The sequence below is a fragment of the Bombina bombina genome, chromosome 8 (assembly GCF_027579735.1).
Source record: "Bombina bombina isolate aBomBom1 chromosome 8, aBomBom1.pri, whole genome shotgun sequence".
Lineage (NCBI taxonomy): Eukaryota > Metazoa > Chordata > Amphibia > Anura > Bombinatoridae > Bombina > Bombina bombina.
The window spans coordinates 271017585-271039690 of NC_069506.1; the positions used below are offsets into that span (position 1 = coordinate 271017585).

At 39.2% G+C, this 22106-nt stretch overlaps 1 protein-coding gene across 1 annotated transcript in view; it reads left to right on the plus strand.

Moving 5' to 3' along the window:
* Positions 1-22106, plus strand: part of TREH (trehalase) — a 92186-nt gene that overhangs the window by 51743 nt on the left and 18337 nt on the right. The window contains exons 7-11 of the mRNA XM_053690054.1: positions 15480-15596; positions 15873-15995; positions 16164-16213; positions 16490-16678; positions 17426-17643. Of these exons, the coding sequence (XP_053546029.1) occupies positions 15480-15596; positions 15873-15995; positions 16164-16213; positions 16490-16678; positions 17426-17643 (697 nt within the window). The remainder of the gene's footprint in view (positions 1-15479; positions 15597-15872; positions 15996-16163; positions 16214-16489; positions 16679-17425; positions 17644-22106) is intronic.

Consider the following 22106-nt stretch of genomic DNA (forward strand, 5'->3'; position numbering starts at 1 on the left):
TCATCTACATGTAGTAGAAAGCCAAACCAGTACTGAAACGAGAATCAGTAGAGGAAATGGTATATATAAGAGTATATCGTCGATCTGAAAAGGGAGGCAAGAGATGAATCTCTACGACCGATAACAGAGAACCTATGAAATAGACCCCGTAGAAGGAGATCACTGCATTCAAATAGGCAATACTCTCCTCACATCCCTCTGACATTCACTGCACGCTGAGAGAAAAACCGGGCTCCAACCTGCTGCGGAGCGCATATCAACGTAGAATCTAGCACAAACTTACTTCACCACCTCCATAGGAGGCAAAGTTTGTAAAACTGATTTGTGGGTGTGGTGAGAGGTGTATTTATAGGCATTTTGAGGTTTGGGAAACTTTGCCCCTCCTGGTAGGAATGTATATCCCATACGTCACTAGCTCATGGACTCTTGCTAATTACATGAAAGAAAAGATTACAAGAATATTAGGCTAATTACACCTACTCTAAGCCCCCTAATAAAATAAAAAAGCCCCCCAAAATAATAAAGGTCCCTACCCTATTCTAAATTAAAAAGTAACCAGCTCTTTTACCAGCCCTTTAAAGGGCTTTTTGCGGGGCATGCCCCAAAGTAATCAGCTCTTTTGCCTTTAAATAAAATACAACCCCCCCAACATTAAAACCCACCACCCACATACCCCTACTCTAACCCAAACCCCCCTTAAATAAACCTAACACTACCCCCCTGAAGATCTCCCTACCTTGAGCCGTGTTCACCCAGCCGGGCACCGATGGACCAAAAGAGGACATCCGGAGCGGCAGAAGTCTTCATCCTATCCAGGCAGAAGAGGACATCCGGACCGGCAGACATCTTCATCCAAGCGGCATCTTCTATCTTCATCCATCCGACGAGGAGCGGCTCCATCTTCAAGACCTCCGGCGCGGAACATCCTTCTTCCCCGACGACTAGACGACGAATGACGGTTCCTTTAAATGACGTCATCCAATATGGCATCCCTCGAATTCCGATTGGCTGATAGGATTCTATCAGCCAATCGGAATTAAGGTAGGAAAAATCTGATTGGCTGATTGAATCAGCCAATCAGATTTAAGTTCAATCCGATTGGCTGATCCAATCAGCCAATCGTATTGAACTCGCATTCTATTGGCTGTTCCGATCAGAGCTGGTTACTTTTTAATGTAGAATAGGGTAGGGACCTTTATTATTTTGGGGGGCTTTTTTTATTTTATTAGGGGGCTTAGAGTAGGTGTAATTAGCCTAATATTCATGTAATCTTTTTTATTTTTTGTAATTTAGTGTTTTGTTTTTTTTGTAATTTAGTTTAGTTTATTTAATTGTATGTAATTGTAGGTAATTTATTTAATTAATTTATTGATAGTGTAGTGTTAGGTTTAATTGTAACTTAGGTTAGGATTTATTTTAAAGGTTATTTTGTAATTATTTTAACTAGGTAGCTATTAAATAGTAAATAACTATTTAATAGCTATTGTACCTAGTTAAAATAAATACAAAGTTGCCTGTAAAATAAATATAAATCCTAAAATAGCTACAATATAATTATTCGTTATATTGTAGCTATATTAGGGTTTATTTTACAGGTAAGTATTTAGTTTTAAATAGGAATACTTTAGTTAATAATATTTAATTTATTTAGTTAGATTAAAATTATATTTAACTTAGGGGGGGGGGTGTTAGGGTTAGATTTAGCTTTAGGGGTTAATACATTTATTAGAGTAGCGGCGAGGTCCGGTCGGCAGATTAGGGGTTAATACTTGAAGTTAGGTGGCGGCGATGTTAGGGAGGGCAGATTAGGGGTTAATACTATTTATTATAGTGTTTGCGAGGCGGGAGTGCGGCGGTTTAGGGGTTAATACATTTATTAGCGTAGCGGCGAGGTCCGGTCGGCAGATTAGGGGTTAATAAGTGTAGTTAGGTAGCGGCGACGTTGGGGGGGGCAGATTAGGGGTTAATAAATATTATGTAGGTGTCGGCGATGTTAGGGGCTCTTAGGGATAATGTAGGTGGCAGCGGTGTGCGGTCGGCAGATTAGGGGTTAAAAAAAATTATTATAGTGGCGGCGATGTGGGGGGACCTCGGTTTAGGGGTACATAGGTAGTTTATGGGTGTTAGTGTACTTTAGAGCACAGTAGTTAAGAGCTTTATAAACCGGCGTTAGCCCAGAAAGCTCTTAGCTACTGACTTTTTTTTTGCGGCTGGAGTCTTGTCGGTAGAGGGTCTACTGCTCACTTCAGCCAAGACTCTAAATACCGGCGTTAGGAAGATCCCATTTAAAAGATAGGATACGCAATTGGCGTAAGGGGATCTGCGGTATGGAAAAGTCGCGGCTTGAAAGTGAGCGTTAGACCTTTACCTACACGACTCTAAATACCAGCGGGCGGCCAAAAGCAGCGTTAGGAGCCCTTAAAGCTGCTTTTGACGGCTACCGCAGAACTCTAAATCTAGGTGTATGTTATTTTAAAATCTGGATTTTAAGATTTTTTTAATTTTTTTTGAAGTTCACACTAAGTGCTGTTGTATTTCCTTTTTCTTTTTTTTCTTTCTAATAACACGGTGAGTCCACGGATCATCTTAATTATTATTGGGAATATCACTCCTGACCAGCAGGAGGAGGCAAAGAGCACCACAGCAATCCCCAGTCATTCTCTTTGCTTGTATCAGTTGCAAGGAGGGTTAAAGTTAGGTGTCTGATTCTTCAATCAAGAATTTGTTATTTTTTAAGCAGAGCAAGTTTGCTCTGGTTTTCTTTGGGGTTTAGCCATAGTCCATGTCAGTCTCTTCAGTAGAGCAAGTGGTGGCTTTTAAGCATTTGGGAACTTGTGGGGTATAATCCCCACTGGGCCTCCCAAGTAGTTTCATGCTGTCCTTGGTTAAAAGTTTGAGTAAGTTTGCTCAGCCTTTTCTTTTTTCCACAGGTTCATGTGAGGTAGGAAGCCCCTCTCATACCAAGTGAGCTGTCCTGCTGCCGGACAGATTTTTGAGGTAAGTGCCTATTTCTTTCCCTGTTTTGATATAGGAGAATTTGGCACTTTGACAGTTAATTCTGTCTAAATATACAATCAGCCTTCTAGGTTAATGGTTTATTGTATGGTAGTTTTGCAGGCACTGGGGAGGTTTGGAGGCTCAGTTTATTATGTTACTTGGTGTACATGGTTTTTGTTTGTGTATTAATGGCTACCGGGAGGTTTGTTAGGCCATGCCCAGAATAGGCGGGCTTATCTGAGATAGCAAGGGCATTTTGGCGCCCTTATAGCTGTTTCCTGTTGTTCCTGGATGTTGCAGCTCTGTTGCATAGCTCCTCAGAGGTGGTTCAGCTTTCTCTGCGGTGTAGCTGTGTGGGGGTCTGGATCATTTTCTGACTTTGTTTCCGGCAGCAAGGAGGTCAGGTAGGCATCTCAGCAGAGCTTGCTGAGGTGTAGAGGTTGTCTGTTGTCTTTTTGTGGGGCTGCTGCTCTGTTTATATTTAAGTTTCTGTCTGAATTTCAGGGACTATAATGTTTGTGTCTCTATTTGCATTCATTTTGTGAAAAATTGTTGCTGCAAGATTTATTGTGCAGTTTATTTAAGGATTTTCTAGTTTTAAAAAAAAAAAAGTCTGTTTAAAATTAAAAGGGACAGTAACGTTTGTACGTTTCATTAAAATTCTAATTTGTACTTAAATTATTTTTATTGATTAAAGGGACACTGTACCCAAAAATTTTCTTTCTTGATTTAGATTGAGCATGAAATTTTAAGCAACTTTCTAATTTACTCCTATTATCAAATTTTCTTCATTCTCTTGGTATCTTTATTTGAAATGCAAGTTTAGATGCCGGACCATTTTTGGTGAACAACCTGGGTTGTCCTTGCTGATTGGTGGATAAATTCATCCACCAATAAAAAAGTGCTGTCCAGAGTACTGAAACCAAAAAAAAGCTTAGATGCCTTCTTTTTCAAATAATGATAGCAAGAGAACGAAGAAAAATTGATAATAGGAGTAAATTAGAAAGTTGCTTAAAATTGCATGCTCTATCTTAATTACAAAAGAAAAAATTTGGGTACAGTGTCCCTTTAAGGTTTTTTCCTTTGAAATAAGATGGACCAAGAGGCCCTGCAAGCTGTTGCTTGTTCTCTATGTTTAAATACTAATGTATTGTTCCTCTTATATTGAGAGAACATTACTTTACAAGGATAGACTTTTTGATTCTATGCCTTCATTGTCTAAGGCGGTTGTTGTTCAGGAGTCTCCTGTTCAGGCTAATCCGCAGCTTTCTCCTCAAATGTCCCAATCTCCTGCAGTGCCCTGTGTTTCGTCTCAGGTTGTTTTTTCCTTGCAGGATATGGCTACCCATATATCCTCGGCAGTATCTGAGGCTTTCTCTGCTTTTCCTATGTTGCAGGGGAAGCGCAAGAGGAAGTATAAGGTTTCTTATTCTGTTGCAATTGTGTCTAGTGTTTCTTCTCATGTCTGAGGAGGAAGATACTTAAGTAGCATCTGAGAGTGAGATCTCAGATTCTGATAGTGTAAATCCTTCTTCTAAACCTGAGGTTGTTTCCTTTAGGTTTAAGCTAGAGCACCTCCGTTTGTTACTCAAGGTGGTTTTGGCTACCTTGGATGACTCTGAGGCGTCAGTCATGGTTATTTCTAAGAAATCTAGTAAACTTAATACGTTTTTTGATGTCCCTTCCTCGGTGGAAGTTTTTCCTATACAAGATTGTGTTTCAGATATTATTGCATGAGAATGGGAGACTCCTGGGATTCCTTTTTCCCCTTCTCCAATTTTTAGGAAGATGTTTCCTATTGCTATTTAGGAAGCTGTTTCCTATTGCTAATTCCTATTAAGGAATCTTGGCAGATGGTTCCTAAGGTGGAGGGAGCAGTTTCCATTCTGACCAAGGGGACCACTATTCCTATTGAGGACAGCTGTTCCTTTAAAGGTCCTGTGGATAAGAAGTTGGAAGCTTTGCTATAAAGGATTTATGTTCACCAGGGGTATCAATGGCAACCGGCTGCATGTATTGCTACGGTTACTAGTGCGGTGGCATATTGGTTTGATGCATTGTCTAATTCTATTCAGCAAGATACTCCTCTTGAAGAAATTCAAGATAGAATCAAGGCTTTGAAGTTGGCTAATTCCTTTATTGCAGATGCTTCTCTACAGGTCATCAAGTTGGGAGCTAAAATTTCTGGTTTTGCTATTTTAGCTTGCAGAGCTTTATGGTTAAAATCCTGGTCTGCGGATGTGTCCTCTAAGTCTAAGCTTTTGTCTATTCATTACAAGGGTAAGACCTTGTTTGGGCCAGGTTTGGCTGAGATTATTTCTGATATTACGGGAGGGAAGGGGCATTCTCTTCCTCAGGATAAAATAAATAAACAGAAGGGTTGGCAGAGTAATTTTCGTTCCTTTCATAACTTCTCTGGTAAATCTTCCTCTTCTTCCTCCAAGCAGGAACAGTCCAAGCCATCTTGGAAATCAAATCAGTCTTGGAATTAAGGGGAAGCAGTCCAGGAAGTCTGTTGCAGACTCAAAATCAGCATGAAGGGTCTGCCCCTGATCTGGGAATGGATCTTGTGGGGGGCAGACTCTCTATTTTCACTCATGCTTGGGTTCAAGATGTTCAGGATCCCTGGGTGGTAGATATCGTGTCCCAGGGTTACAAACTAGAGTTCAAGAATTTTCCTCCCAGAGGCAGGTTTCTTCTCTCCAGGTTATCTGTAAACCAGATAAAAGTAGAGGCGTTCTTACGTTGTGTTCAGAATCTTTCCGACATGGGAGTGATAGTTCCTGTTCTGTTTCAGGAACAGGGTCTGGGTTTTTATTCCAATCTCTTCGTCGTTCCCAAAAAGGAGGGAACTTTCAGACCTATTTTAGATCTCAAGAGTGTAAACAAGTTTCTCAAGGTTCCGACTTTCAAGATGGAAACTATTTGTTCCATTCTTCCTTTGGTTCACGAAGGTCAGTTCATGAACACAGTGGATCTAAAGGATGCGTATCTGCATAATCCCATTCACAGGGATCATCACAGGTTCCTAAGATTTGCATTTCTAGACAAACATTTTCAGTTTGTAGCTCTTACTTTTGGTCTGGCAACAGCTCCCAGAATTTTTTCAAAGGTCCTGGGAGCACTGTTGGCAGTGCTTTGATTAAAGGGTGTTGCAGTGGCTCCTTAACTGGACGATATTCTAGTTCAGGCTCCATCTTTTCAACTAGCAAACTCACACACAGAGTTGTTGTTGTCTTTTCTGCGCTTCCACGGTTGAAAAGTGAATTTAGGAAAAAGTTCCTTAATTCTGGCTACAAGAGTGGTATTTTTGGGGACCATTATAGGATTCTCTAGAGATGAAGATTTTTCTGACAGAAGCAAGAAAGTCAAAGATTTTCAATACGTGTCTTGCTCTTCAGTCCCGTCCCTTCCTCGGCCGTCAGTAGCTCAGTGCATGGAGTTTATTGGTCTGCTGGTTTCAGTCATGGACATAATTGCATTTGCTTGGTTCCATCTCAGACCTCTGCAGTTATGCTTGCTCAGGCAGTGGAACGGGGATTATGTGGATCTATCTCCAAAGATTGTTCTAGATCAGATGCCCAGAGATTCTCTTCCATAGTGTTTGTCTCAGGATCTTCTCTCTCAGGGAACTTGCTTTTGCAGACCTGCCTGGGTGATTGTGACCACAGATTCCAGTTTGCTGGGCTGGGATGCTGTCTGGGGTTCATTAAAGACTCGGGGTCTATGGACTCAGGAGGAGTCGGTTCTTCTAATAAATGTTTTGGAACTGAGAGCAATTTTCAATGCTCTTCTAGCCTGGCCTCAGCTAGCTTCAACCCAGTTTATCAGGTTTCAGTCGGACAACATAACGTCAGTGGCTTACATCAATCATCGGGGAGGAACTTGGAGTTCCTTGGCCATGACAGAGGTAGCCAAGATTATTCAGTGCCTGGAGATTCACAACTGTTGTCTGTCTGCTATCCACATTCCAGGGGTGGACAATTGGGAAGCTGATTTTCTGAGCAGGCAGACTTTTCATCTGGGGGAGTGGGAACTTCATCCAGAGGTATTTTCCAGCTTGATTCTCAGTTGGGGGTAGCCGGAGTTGGCAGAATGCCAAGCTCCCGAGGTATGGGTCGAGGTCAAAGGATCCTCAGGCTGTTCTGATAGATGCTCTGGCAGTTCCTTGGACTTTCAGTCTGGCATATGTGTTCCCTCCATTTGCTCTTCTTCCTCGGGCCATTGCTCAGGTCAAACTCGGGGCATCAGTGATTCTCATTGCTCCAGCGTGGCATCGCAGAATCTGGTTTGCAGATCTGGTGGAGATGTGTTCTCTTCCACCTTGGCGTCTTCCATTAAGGAAAGACTTTCTTCTGCAGGGTCCCTTCCTTCATCCAAATCTCGTTTCTCTGAAGCTGACTGCTTGGAGATTGAACGCTTGATTCTTTCTAAGCATGATTTTTCTGAGTCAGTTATTGAGCCTATGATTCAGGCTTGTAAGCCTGTGACTAGAAAAGTTTTATTATAAGATTTGGCGTGAATATTTGTATTGGTGTGAACCCAAAGGCTACTCGTGGAGTAGAGTTAGGATTCCTAGGATTTTGTCTTTTCTCCAGGAGGGTTTAGAGAGAGGTTTATCTGCTAGTACCCTGAAGGGTCAAATTTCTGCTTTATCTATTTTATTGCACAAGCGCCTGGCGGATGTACCAGATGTTCATTCTTTTTGTCAGGCCTTGGTTACAATTCGGCCTGTGTTTAAGTCTGCTACTCCACCTTGAAATCTTAATTTGGTTCTTAGAGTCCTTCAACACGCTCCGTTTGAACCTATGCATTCTTTGATTATTAAGATATTATCTTGGAAGGTTTTGTTTCTGGTGGCTATTTCTTCGTCTCGAAGAGTTTCGGAGCTTTCAGCCTTACAGTATGAATCGCCTTTTCTTATTTTTCACTCTGATAAGGTAGTTCTGCGTACTGCCTTGGGTTTTCTTCCCAAGGTTGTTTCTGATAAGAATATTAATAAGAGATTGTTGTTCTTTCTTTGTGTCCTAATCCTTCTCATAAGGAGCATTTGTTGCACAACCTGAATGTGGTTCGTGCATTGAAATACTATTTGCAGGCGACTAAGGATTTGTCTTTTCTGGGAAGCGTAAGGGTAAGAAAGCTACAGCTGCTTCTCTTTCTTGTTGGTTCAGGAGTGTTATTCGCTTGGCATATGAGATTGCTGGTCAGCAGCCTCCTGAGAGAATCATGGCTCATTCCACGAGGGCGGTTTAATCTTCTTGGGCTTTCAATAATGGAGCTTCTGTAGATCAGCTTTGCAAGGCTGAAACTTGGTCATCTTTGCATACTTTTTTAAATTTTACAAATTTTATACTTTTGCTTCAGCAGAGGCTTCTTTTGGAAGAAAGGTTCTTCAAGCAGTGGTGCCTTCTGTTTAGGTTAACTGTCTTGTCCCTCCCTTATCATCCGTGTCCTCTAGCTTGGGTATTCTAAAACAGTAATTAAGATGATCCGTGTACTCACCGTCTCTTTAGAAAGAAAATATAATTTATTCTTACCTGGTAAATTTATTTATTTCTTGACACGGTGAGTCCACGGCCCGCCCTGTTTTTCAGACAGTTTGCTTTTCTATAAACTTCAGGCACCTCTGCACCTTAGATTACTTCCTTTCTCCTTTCCCTTTGGTCTAATGACTGGGGATTGTGGGTAGGGGAGTGGTATTTAACAGCTTTTGCTGTGGTGCTCTTTGCCTCCTCCTGCTGGTCAGGAGTGATATTCCCAACAGTAATTAAGATGATCTGTGGACTCACCATGTCAAGAAAGAAATACATTTGTCAGATAAGAATAAATTGGGTTTTTTTTTTTTTTTTTTTTAAACAAACAGGTTTTATTGAGCAAAAGTCATAGTAGTACATGTTCTTCATAGTTGTCTTACAGCGCAAATGGGCAAGAAATACAAATACAATTAGATGTAAAAGTAACAGATACCTGGCAATTACATGAAATTAGGTTAGAGCCTAATCTCTATCCGGTCTCCATCTTAGTCTGTAAGTCCTAGTTATTAATGCGGGTAAGGGCATTCGGGCTGCTCGTCTGTAAGGTCAGGGGGGGTGCAGATGTGGGGAGGGGAGTGGGGTAGGGGATGCTGGGGGGGGATAAGGTTGTAATAGTGCAGCCTTAACTTATTGAATCGGGGGGGGGGGTAGCCGACGGTTGGGTCTCAGGTATGTCTCCCATTGTTCCCAAATTTGGCAGTGCATATTTATTTGGTTTTTGGATCAGAAGACACTTTCTTCCATTGTTTTGATGAAATTTAGATTGTTGACCACTCCCTGCCATCTCGGGGGTGCAGCCTTTTTCCAGTTTCTTGCAATTATAAGCTTTGTGGAGACCAGGATGTAGATCAGGAGAGCCTGTTTATGCTTGGGGAGTTTGGAGATGTCAAGATGTAGGAGGGCTAGACTAGCATGTGATGGGGAGGGGAGCTCCAGGTCTGTGCACAGTTTCCTAGTCTTGCCCCAAAAGTTTCTCAGGTATGGGCAGGTCCCCCAATATATATTTAAGGGGGATCCTTGACTACCACAATTTCTCCAGAAAAGAGGTGAGTGGGTCTGGTATAGTTTCTGTAGTTTGGTGGGGACTATGTGCCATCTTGTTAGGAGCTTGTAGTAAAGCTCATACATTGTAATACAATGAATGGTGATTTTAGTCATCATTATGGCTTGGGCCCATTGATTAGGGGTGAACTCTCTGCTCCATTCAGACTCCCAGGATAAGATGTGCGTGGTTTTCAGAGCTATGAAATCGTGTAGGAGGTTCTTATAGTGGAAAGACAGTGGGTTAAGCAATTGGAGTCCAGCAGTCCATCTGGACTCCCATGCTGTCGGGATTCTAGGTTCAGTCACGAAAAATCCCCATGCCTTCATGAGAGATCTTAATCTAAGTAGATCAAATGATAATTTGGATGGGATCTCATGATGGCTATGCAGTTCCATCCGGCTAAGGAGCCTACCATTAACATTGAAGTCTGTAGTTTGACACAAGGAGGTGCCTCTCCACCGACGATTGTGAGTATTCGAAAGGCCAAGTAAAAGGCCTGATATGTGGGGCTATTGAAGGGCTATGTGTGAGTTTGAACCACATATCTTAGCATCCTTTAACCAAAGAGTTATGGATGGGTGGTCTGTCCGCGCAGTGTGGTGGGATCCACAGCAAATATTCCAGATTCACATATGCAGGTAAGGAGGCCAACTATCTAGCCTGGGGAAGTTTGCTTCCCCAGGCTGAGACATGTGAAATCATGGCCACGTCATGATAAAGTTTAATGTTTGGGAGGCCTATCCCTCCCCTGTCCAGCAGCACTTGGAGTATGCGAGCTGCTACTCGGGGTCTTTTATGGTTTCAGATGTAGGCGTTAAACATCATCTGGAATGGGGATACTTCTGAATAAATAGATCAGTTTGGGAAGAGCCATCATTTTTATTGTGGCCACTGTACCTAACCAAGAGATCTCGTTGTATCCTTTCACTCCAAGGAGTAATTTGATGGACTTAAATAACTGGAGGTAATTGTCCTTCAGAGTGATCGTTTTATCATGTGAGAGGAAGATCCCCAGATGTTTAATGCCTCTGGTAGACCAGTTAATTGAGAAGGTCCTCTGGAGTCTCTGTTGTTCTCCTTGGGGGGGGGGTGAATAGAGATATTCATGGTTTAATCCTCCATGACACAGAACAAAAGCTGGCACTGTTCGTGGATGATTTGACTGTATTTCTTACAGACCCCTCCTCGTCCCTTCCAGCCCTCATGACACTACTCAAACAATTCGGATCTCTCACACTATAAAGTCAATGTAGGTAAGACAGAGGCTTTTACCGCTTGGTAGAGGTAATCTAAGGCTCTATCAGGCAAAACCTAAGGGCTTTTGAAGTTTTATCAGTAGAGCTATCAACCTGCACGTCTGCTCCCGTTAGTAGCTAACTCTGCCCCCCGGATTTTAAGATTTTAATCTGCTCCTGAGGGTTTTTCCTATTCAAGATACTATCTGTATTATGTTCTAAAGAATAGTTTATCCTGATTCCCTTTGGGATTGTACTATTTCTATGGAAATTGGAACTTATTTTTAGGATTCTTTAGAGTTTGAAAATAACCTTAGTAGAGCATATTCATGTACTGTTTATTTTTAGCTCAGCCTTTATCTGTGGCTGACATTTCTGTTCTTTCAACCTTTTTCTGTTGTTGAACAGTTAGCATAATTAGTTTCAGATTCTCAAGTATACAACTCTATTTACTTCTGATGTATTAATGTTATTTTGTTTACTATATCTATTATTATGATTTAAAATATATTTTATTATCTCTAGCTTGTTAGGATAATAATTTGTTTGATTTCTATTATCTCCACTATTTCTGGAGGTTTAGAGTCTTTTCTGCCCTACTTTTAGTCCAGTGATGTAGATCTGTTAGTGAATGTCCTGATTACAAATGCTTGTTCTAGATCCAAGGGTCTTAGATTGATATCCCGGCAGGGTTAATGCAGCCCTTTGGCCTTTTTGAGGTAAACTTATTGTGTACCATTTATTTGGGTAATAATAACTATTTTTTTCAGCTGCTAATTTGGTTAACTCTGACTGTATCCTTCTGGGAGGAAACACTATATAATTACTTGATTACTTGTTATTCGACTGCATGAGGGTACGGTTCTCAAACCAGTTCTTCTGGTGGGGGGGCAGATTAAATTGTTTTTGGATGATTTTAGTCCCCAATCTTTATTATTTGTAGGGTCTGAATAGATTTTTAGAATAAGACCTTCTACGGGAAGATTCTTTCTCAGTACACTCTGTGATTTTTTTTTCAGGAGTGTTTATACCAGTTCTTTTGCAGGAACAGGGATTGGGTTTCTATTCAATTCTATTCTTTGTCCCAAAGAAGAACAGTTTATTCAGTTCAATCTTGGATCTGAATACTTTATATTGTTTTGCAAGAGTCTCAACTTTCAAGTTGGCGTCTATAAGGACTATTATGCCTTTTGTTCAGCAAGGTCATGTAATGTCCACTCAATTTTACAGAACGTTTATCCTCATATTTTATCTAATTCAGACCACTTTTGGTTCTAAGATTCTCTTTTTTAGATGAGCTTTACCAATTTGTCGCTTTTCCATTTGGTCTAGCAACAGCATTATGGATCTTTTCAAAAGATTCTGAGTGCCATTCTTTCTGTAATAAGACAGTAGGGTATTGTGGTGTTTCCTTATTTGGATGGTATCTTGGTATTAGCTTAAAGGGACAGTCTACACCAGAATTTTTATTGTTTTAAAAGATAGATAATCCCTTTATTACCCATTCCCCAGTTTTGCATAACCAACACAGTTATATTAGTATAATTTTAACCTCTGTGATTATCTTTTATCTAAGCCTCTGCAAACTGCCCCTTTATTTCAGTTCTTTTGACAGACTTGCAGTTTAGCCAATCAGTGCCTGCTCCCAGATAACTTCACGTGCACGAACACAGTGTTATCTATATGAAACACATGAACTAACACCCTCTAGTAGTGAAAAACTGTTAAAATGCATTCTGAAAAGAGGTCTAAGAAATTATCAAGGTCTAAGAAATTATCATATGAACCTCCTAGGTTAAGCTTTCAACTAAGAATACCAAGAGAACAAAGCAAAATTGGTGATAAAAGTAAATTGGAAAATTGTTTAAAATGACATGCCCTATCTAAATCATGAAAGTTTATTTAGGCCTAGACTGTCCCTTTAATCTTTTCTTTCATTAGAATCTCTCATGAATCAACTAGTTTTGTTTCTTCAAGACATGGTTAGAGGATTTATTTTACCTAAGAGTTTCGTGATTCCACAGACAAGGGTCACTTCTTTTTGGGTTTCTAGATGGATTCTGTGTCCATGACTTTGTCTTTATCGGACAAAAGTCGATTGTATTGGTGCAAGCCTGTCTAACTTACAGTCTAGAACATTTCTTTTAGTGGCTATGTGCATGGAAGTTTTAGGTCTCATAACTGCAGCTTCGGACGTGGTTCCCTTTGCTCATTTTTCATCTGAGACCTCTTTTGCTTTGCATTCTGATTCAATGGTGCAGAGATTGTTTTCAGATATCTCAGTTGATATTCTTAAATCCCAACAATTAACTCTCTCTGATTTGGTAATTAGACTATTATCGTTTTATTCAGGGGGCCTCCTTTTGTTTGTCTTTCCTGGACTGTATTCTTAATGGATGCAAGTCTTACAGGTTGGGGAGCTGTCTGAGGGTCTCTGACAGCACAAGGGGTTTGGAAACTTCAAGAGGCGAGGTTTCCAATCGATATTTTAGAACTCCGTGCTATTTTCAGAGATCTTTCAGGCTTGGCCTCTTTTGGGAGAGAACTTTAATTTTTTTGCTTTCGGACAGACAATATCACAACTGTGGCATACGTCAATCATCAAATAGGGACTCGCAGTCCCTTAGCTATTAGGAAGTATCTTGAATACGTTCTTAGGTGAAATTCATCTCTTGTCTAATTTTTACGACTTATATTTCTGGTTTATACATTTGGGGAGATGGATTATCTCAGCCATCAGTCTTTACATCCGGGAGAGTGGTATCTCTATACAGATGTTTTCTTAATTTCCCAGGTACCTTTTCAGGTCCAGGGATCCTCAGGCGGAAATGTGGGATGTATTAGCAGTGTCTTGGTTTTGCAACCTAACTACATACTTTCGCCTCTGTTTTTTTTCTTCCAAGGGTGATTTTCAAGATCATATTGGAACAGTCTCATGTGTTTCTTATAGCATCAGCATGGCCTCACAGGTTTGGTATGTGGATCTTGTCCGGATGTCCAGTTGCCATCCTTGGCCGCTTTTTCTTTGGCCAGCCCTCTTGTTTCAGGGACTATTTTTCCATCGGGATATCAAATTACTAATTTGAAGGTATGGAAATTGATTAGTGTTTAGTCATAGAGGTTTCTCTGAGTTTTTATCACTATGTTGCAGGCTTATAAGTCTGCCTCACGGAAAATGTATTATCAGGTTTTGAAAACCTATATTTTATGTTGTTCATAAATTCTCTTGGCATTCTTTTAGAATTCCTAGGGTTTTTCAGTTTCTTCAGGATAGTTTGGATAAGTTTGTCTGCAAATTTTTTGAAGGGACAAAAATCTGATCTTTCTGTTTTATTTCCTAGAAAGATTGTTTAAACTTCCTGATATTCACTGTTTTGTTCAGGCTTTTGGTTGGTATCAAGCCTGTTCATTTATTAATTCTCCTTAATTTGGTTCAAGGATTTTGCAGGCTCTTTCTTTTGAGCCTATATTTTCTTTAAAGATTATCTACTTTCTTGGAAAGTATTGTTTCTTTTGGCTATCTCTTCTGCTAGAAGAGTTTCTGATCTATCATCTCTCACTTCTGTGTCTTCTTATCTGTTTTTTTCATCTAGATAAGTTGTTTTGTGGACTTCTTTTTTCCTAAGGTTGTGCATTTGAACAACATTAGTAGAGAAATTGTTGTTCCTTCCTTGTTTTCTAATCCTAAAGAATTATTTGAGAGTTCTTTACATCCTTTGGATGTGGTAAGAGTTTTGTAATTCTTTATCAAGTTTATTAGGATTTCAGAAGACTTCTAGTCTATTTGTTGTTTTTCTGATTTCAGAAAGGTTAGAAAGCCTCTGCCATTTCTTTGGCATCCTCGTTAAAGCTTTTGTTTTTCAAGGCTTATTTGGAGGCTGGGTAGCTTCCGTCTCCAAGATTTACAGCTCATTCTGCCATTTCTTGGGCTTTTTCAGAGTGAAGCTTAAGATGATCAAATTTGCAAAGCAGTATTTTGTTCTTCTTTGCATACTTTTATTGTTTTTACCATTTTAATGTATTTTGCTTCTTCTGAAGCAGTCTTTGGTAAAAAGGTTATTCAGGCAGCTGTTTCAGTTTGATTCTACTGCTTTTGATTTAAGTTTTTTCAAGGAAAACTTAATTATTGTGTGGATTTAATTTATCATTGGAAATAGCTGTTGTTATGGTATCCCTCCCTCTCTAGTGACTCTTCTGTGGACTTCCACATCTTGGGTATTTCTATCCCATACGTTACTAGCTCATGGACTCTTGCCAATTACATGAAAGAAAACATAATTAATGTAAGAACTGATGAATTAATTTCTTTCATATTGGCAAGAGTCCATGAGGCCCACCCTTTTTATGGTGGTTATGTTTTTTTGTATAAAAGCACAATTATATTTCCAGTTCCTCTTTTTGTATGCTTTTTTACTCCTTTTGTGATCACCTCACTACTTGGCTATTCGTTAAACTGAGTTGTGGGTGTGGTGGGAGGTGTATTTATAGGCATTCTGAGGTTTGGGAAACTTTGCCCCCTCCTGGTAGGAATGTATATCCCATACGTCACTAGCTCATGGACTCTTGCCAATATGATATAAATGAATTTATCAGGTAAGTTCTTACATAAATTATGTTTTTGCCAAACTTTGATGTTTTCTTTATTCTTTTTTTTATTCTTCTTAGATTTGGTCTTATTCCCAATGGTGGGCGGGTTTATTACCTGAGAAGAAGCCAACCACCATTCCTCACTCTGATGATGGACAGCTATATGGAAAAATATAAGAACCTCACTTTTCTAAGGTGATATATTTGTTCTAATTGATAAATGTAAATCCATTAGCTATACACAAGTTAAAACAACATCAAAGACACTTCATAAAAACAGGTTGTCTTTGGGTTTTATTTTTACAATTAAAATACATTTGTCATCCCATTCTCATCTTGTAAATAGGTAGTTCCATAGTAATTAATTAGATTTAATTCCTTATTTTACCCTGATTTTTGCTTTACCTCTGCAGTACATGAAATTAGGTCTTCTTAATATTGTCTCTTTGTTTCCTTCCACTTCTAATGCAGAAATAGCATAGATATCCTTGAGAAAGAGTATGACTTCTGGATGACAAATCGAAGTGTGACAGTGAATTTGCAAGGAAAAATACACACTCTAAACCGTTACCATGTACCTGTGGATGGACCAAGGTGAGAACCTCTCTGTTGTACTGTTGTAGCTCTACATCTGGTATGTTAATCACATCTAGTACTGGAACATTATATTAGCAATATATAACAATATATAAGGTCCCTCAATTATACAACTATCAATGAGTTGCCAGGGGCCTTATAAACTTTGCTCTATGTTTCCATCAGGCCAGAATCTTATTCTGATGACTATGAGCTGGCTGAGAACCTCACATCAGGTCAGTTTTATTTGAGCTATTTCACTTTGGAATCCAACAAATGTCTTTATATCTCTGTAGGTAACAAAAGTTCTTTGGATGACTTGATATTTATTACTTTATTGTCTCTGTCCTTCTCGATTTAATTTTAAGCAAACTTAGATTCATCTATTGATTTCTTAATGTTCAGCGCACTCTAACATCTATTACCATCACCAGATGGACAGAAATTATTAAGAGCTTACATAATTAAAATATGCTCTTCATAAAACAACAACAGATTTTATGTCTTTTTAGACTCTCGTCAGTCTCTTTGGACTGAGCTCAAAGCAGCTGCTGAGTCAGGATGGGATTTTTCCTCTCGCTGGTATAACGGATCAAGTACAGAGCTCAAGGACACAAGAACCAGCTTGGTGATCCCTGTGGATCTAAATGCTATCTTATGCAGAGTAGAGAGAACCCTGGCCAAATTCTATCAAGAACTTGGTAAGCATTACATTTAAGACCTACTGGTCCATGTACCTTGTCCCTTCTGTTGGCCTTTATAACCTTTACTAAAACTCTCCTTGTGTCTCCATATATTTTGTTAATTTACATTCTTTATATTGCATCACTAAACTTCTTCCTGCAACTCCACCAATTACTCCAAACTATCCTCCATATAACCCCATAATCTTCTATTCCTCTTGAAACACTGTCTCTATAAATCCTATTTTTCATCTATAACTATTATATAATGTACTGTATAACTATTCTCCGTAGCTTGTCATACTGCTCCATATAATCTTTCCTTAAAACATCACTCTTTATATAAACTTCTCCTTCTGCTCCATCTATTTGACTTCCTATATATCCATAAAGTCATTCAATATAACCTTCCATATAACTCCTATTGTTCCATTTGACATGTTCCAAACCCTTCATTTCACTCCATAGAACTCTTTCTAATGCTCCTAAATCCCATTCAAACAACTTTTTTTCTTGCCAGCTACTATAATCTTCATTGTAATTTACCTCTGCTGTATATTAACTTGTAACACCTTCCATCCTCATCTGACTTCACTTCTGATACCTTCCCTTATATTTCTTTTAGCTGCAACATGTGACTTATTATGACCACTCTCTCTGCAATCCTAATCTTATAACTCATTCCCTTCCTATCCCTCTTTATCCCAATCCAACTGCCTTTACCAGTCTCCTGACTTTCCTATCTTCTTTACATCCTCTGTGTAGGTATGCCAGAAAAGGAGACACGTTTCCGCTCTGCTCTAGATGCCCGACACCAAGCCATTCAAACAGTATTGTGGGATGAGGATTGGGGTATCTGGCTTGACTTCAATAGGGATACTCAGACCAGAAACCCAAACTTTTACCCAACTAACCTAGCTCCTCTATGGGCTGCATGTTACTCCAACCCTGGACTTGTGGATAAAGTGGTGTCATACTTGGAGGTTCTTATACTTCATGAATTTCTCTGACAACTTTACCCCTTTTACTGCATGACTGGCACTCTCTTCCCCACTCCACATAGCCTTTAACTCTCTTTCTTTCTAAATCTTTATTTCCTTTTCTAACAAACTCCTCTGTCATGCCTTCTACCATTTCCCAACCATGCTTTTAACAATGAGAGGCTCTTCCTAAACAGCATCTCTTTAGTGTGCTCACAAATCACGATAATTTAAGGACCTCCATGGATAAGTATATGAAATTAACCTGTACCATGTTTAAACCTTTTTTTGGTGGGATAGTGAACATCTTCATTGTTTGAAAAATGAAATTTTCTTTCATGTAATTGGCAAGAGTCCATGAGCAAATGACATATGGGATATACATTCCTTCCAGGAGGGGGCAAAGTTTCCCAAACCTCAAATGCCTATAAATACACCTCCCACCACACGCACAACTCAGTTTTACAAACTTTGCCTCCTATGGAGGTGGTGAAGTAAGTTTGTGCTTGATTTTTATGATTTCTTCTATGACAAGCGCTTCTAAGCATTCTGAAGCCAAATTCCTCTCAGAGTACAGTGTTTGTCAGAGGGATGTGAAGAGAGTATCGCCTATTGATTTTATGGTTTCTCTTATGGGAAATCTTTTCAAGGGTTCTCTGTTATCGGTCGTAGGGATTCATCTCCTACCTCCCTTTTCAGATCGACTATATACTCTTATATACCATTACCTCTGCTGATAGTTTTCAGTACTGGTTTGGCTATCTGCTATATGTAGATGGGTGTCTTTTGGTAAGTATGTATCATTATTTAAGACACTCTCAGCTATGGTTTGGCGCTTTATGTATTAATATAAAGTTTTAAATATATGTATTTTACTTATATTTGCCATAAGTCAGGTCTATGTGTATTTCCCTTTGCAGTCTAAACTGTTTCAGTATAGGAATCATGTTTGGGAAGTTTATTTAAACTTTTTTCTTACCTGGGGTTCAGTCTTTTTCTAATTTGACTTTCATTTTTTCGCGGGCAAATCTAGGCTCACGAGGGTGCAAAATGCTGTATTTTATTGCGTCATTCTTGGTGAAAAAAAGTTGCGCCTTTGATGGTGCAAATATCGTCATTTCCTGCATCTTTGTTGACGCTAGTTGTTTTGGTGCGAAATCGCATTTGTTATGACGTGAATTGTCATTTCCTGGTGTTAGTTTTGTGCCAAAACATTTTAACTTCTTTTTGCGTAATGCGTCATTCTTGGCGCACATTTTAGTTATTTTACCCCTCTCCCTCTATTGCTTGCTGTTTTTATGAACTTTGAAAGCTATTATGCCTTCTTTTTTATTTTAATTTTTTTAAAGAAAAAAAATACTATCTTTTGTTTTTCTCTGAAACTGTTATATTGTGGAAATTGAATGTTTTGCCTAATGTTATTTTTCTTTTTCTGTTACACTTTGTGAGATGTCTCATTCTGATTCTGATGTTACTGTAGAAACTATTATGCCCTGGAACACAATTCTACAAAGCAAAGTGTGTTCTTTTCATTATTAAGCTGTTGTTTTATTTTTCCAGCTCAATTATGTGGCATTTATTTATCATGTTTCATGCTAGCAATGTTTCTACATGTACAATGACATTTACTGTTTTTACATATTCAGTTCATATACTGTACTTGATTTGATCTGCAAGCATCACATGTTGTTGCTTAGATTATAAAAGGTTATGACTGATATTATGCCTTTAAGTAAACTTACGAGGTCTTTTCAAAATTGTTAAGATTTAATGAGTTTTGTTCTGACCGACAGCATACTTAAAGGGACAGTCAACACCAGAATTTTTGTTGTTTTAAAAGATAGATAATCCCTTTATTACCCATTCCCCAGTTTTGCAAAACCAACACAGTTATAATAATACACTTTTTAGCTCTGTGATTAACTTGTATATAAGCATCTTCTGACAAACCCCTAATCACATGACATTTTATTTATTATCTATTGACTTTCATTTTAGCCAATTAGTGCAGTGTCTGCCACAATCCACGGGCGAGTTCACAATGTTATCTATAGGGTTTACCTGAACTAGCTCTCCCCTGCTGTGAAAAGCAAATACAAAGCATGTGATTAGAGGCGGCCTTCAGAGGCTTAGAAATTATCATATGAGCCTTCCTAGGTCTAGCTTTCAACTAAGAATACCAAAAGAACAAAGCAAAATTGTTGATAAAAGTAAATTGGAAAGTTGTTTAAAATTACATGCCCTATTTGAAACATGAAAGGTTTTTTTGGACTTGACTGTCCCTTTAAGTTTATTCTACTGATGAAGGTTTCATTGGCTCAAAGGATCCTGTATCAGACAGTTTGTTAATTCTCCTTATTTTTTGTTCTTTGTATAGGAAATGTTATTTATAGCTTTTAGGAGTCTAGTCCTTCTATTAACAAACGGCTAGATTACGAGTTTTGCGTTAGGCTGAAAAAGCAGCGTTAACAGGTCCTTTTCACTACCGCTGCTATTACGAGTCTTGCAGGTTTAGGGGCACCGCACACTTCTTTGGCCTTACCGCAAAACGACACGTAAACTTTGTAAACCCTTTTTTCTATGGGACTTCCATAGCGCTGGTATTACGAGTCTGTCCTGGAAGGCCAAAAAGTGAGCGGTACATCCTCTACCTCCAAGATCCCCAACTCATTTTAAAGTCAGTAGTTAAGAGTTTTATGGTGCAACGTCGTAGCATAAAACTCATAACTAAAGTGCTAAAAAGTACACTAACACCCATAAACTACCTATTAACCCCTAAACCGAGGCCCTCCCGCATCGCAAACACTAAAATAACATTTTTAACCCCTAATCTGCTGCTCCGGAAATCGCTGCCACTATAATAAACATATTAACCCCTAAACCGCCGCACTCCCGCCTCACACACACTAGTTAAATATTATTAACCCCTAATCTGTCGCTCCGGACATCGCTGCCACCTACATTATACTTATTAACACCTAATCTGCTGCCCCAACATTGCTGACACCTATCTATATTAACCCCTAATCTGCTGCCCCTAACATCGCCGCCACCTACATTATATTTATTAACCCCTAATCTGCCGTCCCCAACGTCACCGCCACTATATTAAATTTATTAACCCCTAAACCTAAATCTAAGCCTAACCCTAACACCCCCTAACTTAAATAAAATTTAAATAAATCTAAATAAAATTACTATCATTAACTAAATTATTCCTATTTAAAACTAAATACTTACCTGTAAAATAAACCCTAAGCTAGCAAGCTTAGGATTTATTTTTATTTTACAGGCAAGTTTGTATTTATTTCAACTAGGTAGAATAGTAAAGTTTGTATTTATTTCAACTAGGTAGAATAGTTACTAAATAGTTATTAACTATTTAATAACTACCTAGCTAAAATAAATACAAATTGGCCTGTAAAATAAAACCTAACCTAAGTTACACTTACACCTAAAACTACACTACAATTAAATGCAATTAGCTAAAGTACCCCCCCCCACACACACACTAAATTACACAAAATAATAAACAAATTAACAGGGAGAGCCAGCTGAGAAAAAGGTCTAACACCTGCAAAAAAGCAGCGTAAAACTCAGTAACGCAGCCCCACTAATTCCTATGGGGAAATAAAATTTATGTTTACACCTAACACCCTAACATGAACCCCGAGTCTAAACACCCCTAACCTTACACTTATTAACCCCTAATCTGCCACCCCCGACATCGCCTACACCTACATTATACTTATTAACCCCTAATCTGTCGCTCCGGACACCGCCACCACCTACATTATACTTATTAACCTTTAATCTGCTGCCCCAACATCGCCGACATCCACATTATTTTTATTAACCCCTAATCTGCCACCCCCGACATAGTCGCCACCTACATTATACGTATTAACCCCTAATCTACCGCTCTCAGCTAAAGTACAGAACCCCCCCCCCCCCCACTAAATTACACAAAATAATAAACAAATTACAAGATATTTAAACTAAGTACACCTAATATAATAGCCCTATCAAAATAAAAAAGCCCCCCAAAATAAAAAAAGCCCTAGCCTAAACTAAACTACCAATAGCCCTTAAAAGGGCCTTTTGCGGGGCATTGCCCCAAAGAAATCAGCTCTTTTACCTTTAAAATAAATACAAACAGCCCCCAAAAGTAAAACCCACTACCCACTCAACCAACCCCGCCAAATAAAAACCTATCTAAAAAAACCTAAGCTCCCCATTGCCCTGAAAAGGGCAGCTAGCTCTTTTGCGGCCCAAAGCCCTAACCTAAAAATAAAACCCACACAATACACCCTTAAAAAAACCTAACACTATCCCCCTGAAGATCGATTTACTGTTCTGAAGACCGGACATCCATCCTCAATGAAGCTTGGAGAAGTCTTCATCCAAGCCGGGCGAAGTGGTCCTCCAAACGGGCAGAAGTCTTCATCCAGATGGCATCTTCTATC